General features: G+C 39.7%; 1 protein-coding gene across 1 annotated transcript; it reads left to right on the forward strand.

Annotated features, from left to right (window-relative positions):
- The first annotated feature begins 1,057 nt into the window (after positions 1-1,057).
- On the forward strand, positions 1,058-1,726 carry LOC115646490 (claudin-8-like). The gene has a single exon (XM_030552363.1). It carries the CDS (start codon positions 1,058-1,060, stop codon positions 1,724-1,726), a length of 669 nt encoding a protein of 222 aa, XP_030408223.1.
- Positions 1,727-2,655: the final 929 nt, after the last annotated feature.

Below are 2,655 nucleotides of genomic sequence, written 5' to 3' on the forward strand. Positions count from 1 at the left end.
ACCTGGCTCGTAGTCCTCTGAGCAGTCCATGTTATATATAGTAGGAGGTATCCATATCCACTAAACCATCATGTAAGTGTTGTCCACTTAGAGAATAGGCAAGCAATATAATATGAATGAATGAATTAGTGCCGTGTTATTTTGTTGGAGAGCTTTTCTTCCCTGCTAGTGTCCACTAGAAGAAGTTACTGTAACAGAATACACTCGCCTGCTAATAGGAAGTCACAGAGAGGTTATTTCCTGTCACTGGCCTTTCCTTCTAGACTCAAATGAAAAAGCTATGAAATGCTGCCAGCTACTTGTTTTGGTGTCCTTATAAATTACGCATCTGTTTAAGTAAAGCTTTGATGTTGACTACAGTACTTGAGCTTACTGTACATAATTCTATGATTATGCTTTTACATTTTATACCAGGAGTCACTGTTAAAGAACTACAGTAAGTGCCTGCTAGTTTTTGTTTTTTGGGTTTAAATCAGATGTTTTCAACTAGGGGAGGGCAAAAAGCATGTAAGCCCCACCTTAAATGCCATTTTAGCTTTCATCATAGAAATAATTATAATGATCTAAGTTATGCAATATTTTACATGACAGAAATTAAGTCCTGCACTAACACTTCATGTTTTATGTTTCAACACAGATGCAGTTTTGTTGTGGAATAATTAACCCTGTAATTAGCTTTCTATAATGGGGACCCTGACACACACTTAATTATAGCATCACTAAGGAGCAATGAAGTCAAGTATGATATTCCTAGATACACCCTATCTACCCTCTCATTGGCTGGAAAGCTGTTGGGCCTGATTGTGAAGTGCTCTAGTCAGAGGTCTTTCAAATATCAAAGCAGATAAATAGCAGGTCCTTCTACTCAGTCAGCAATGGACTGCTGCCTATTTGAACTTCAGAAATACAAACTGAAACTGCTTCAAAGTCCCTTTGGCACACAAGCAAACTATTACAGCAAAGATTCTTTCTTGCTCTCGATTTTATCTCCAAGAAACTCTGCTTTGGAAACACGTTCCTGTGGACTATTTTTTGGTGCACGTGTCTCAAAAAGAATATGGATTGTTTGGCATTGCAAATCACAGGCCTAATACTTGGAGGCATCGGCATGATTGGGACTTTTGCAATCACTGCCATGCCTCAGTGGAGAGTGTCTGCTTTCATTGAAGGTAATATTGTGGTGTTTGAGAACATTTGGGAAGGACTATGGATGAATTGCATCTATCAAGTCAACATCAAGATGCAGTGTAAATTCTATGACACCGTACTGGCACTCCCACCTATTTTAGAAGTATCCAGAGGATTGATGTGTTTTGCTGTGATGCTGTCCGTTATTGCCTTTCTGACAGCAATTATTGGCATGAAGTGCACTGTGTGTGTTGGGGATAACAAACAAGTAAGGAGTAACATTCTGCTGGCAGCTGGGATCATTTTTATCCTAACTGGGATTCTAATTTTGATACCTGTATCTTGGACTGCCAGCAACATCACTGGAGACTTCTATAATCCAGCAGTTCATGCAGGATTGAAACGAGACCTGGGAGCTGCCCTCTACTTAGGGTGGGTGAGCTCAGCATTTCTCATGATTGGAGGAGCAATATTTTGTAGCTTTTATAGCTGTGCTGACAAACCCAGAACATGGAGGTATTCATCACGTTCCTGCCATAGACCGCACAAGTTTGAGGATGTGGAAATGAAATCGACAACCAGACATGCTTATGTCTAGCTGTTTTGTGATCTTTCTGTTTAGCAATTTGATTTGTACTGATGGACATTAATGCCTACTTTGAATTGTAAGTGGCTAAAGTAGGAACAGTTTGGTTCATTTGTAATTCACTATTATCTATCTATCTATCATTATTATTATTGTTATTTTTTATCTTTGGGCTTGGAAGGACTAGATTTTTGTCAGTACATGTCAGTAAATGTCTATTTCACCACACATACAAACCGATGAAAGGAATATTTCCATCGGTAATAATCAAAATTTGCAGATAGGCAAAGAAAGAAATATGCCACCTGAGAATTTATTAGAGTTTGATTTTAAGATATTTGCTTTGTATGTTTTGACATATGACATTGACAATTTGTGTTTTAATGGTTATACAAAAAAAATGTGAACCCTGATGTTTACTGTCCTTAATGATTATTGTCTGACTCACTCTATTGTCCAACACCATCTTTTGTGCCTCCGGGCATGGCTGCGGACAGTCTATGTTCTGAGCAGAGATGTTTTGAACAAGCAAATCTTAGTCCCTCACAACATTCTAGCATTGTTTATCTGGTGGGAAACCAAAGACACTTTATGCGTAAGGGTCCCCTTTGATTCTCCATCTACCACAAAGTCACTCATTATGGATGCCTCTCTACTGGGCTGGGGAGTGCACCTGGACAGTCATGAGGCTCAGGGCTCTTGGATTCTGCTGGAGTCCAAACTGTGCACCAGTCTCCTCAAACTTTATGCAGTGCCAAAAGCCCGCAAAAGATTTTTACCTTTCATCCATACCATGCATGTCAGAGTTATGACTATGGGGTGTACAGCATAACCAGGGAAGAGCAAGTCCACCTCACTTTGCATGGAGGTGATTAAACTCTGGAATTGGTGCATCGGACATCAGATCACCCTGTTGGCTGTGCATCATCTGGGAGTAATTA

Source organism: Gopherus evgoodei, chromosome 1, assembly GCF_007399415.2.
Source record: "Gopherus evgoodei ecotype Sinaloan lineage chromosome 1, rGopEvg1_v1.p, whole genome shotgun sequence".
Lineage (NCBI taxonomy): Eukaryota > Metazoa > Chordata > Testudines > Testudinidae > Gopherus > Gopherus evgoodei.

Coding starts and splice junctions, on each gene's coding strand:
- LOC115646490 (XM_030552363.1), top strand. CDS start 1,058: ATGGATTGTTTGGCATTGCAAATCACAGGCCTAATACTTGGAGGCATC.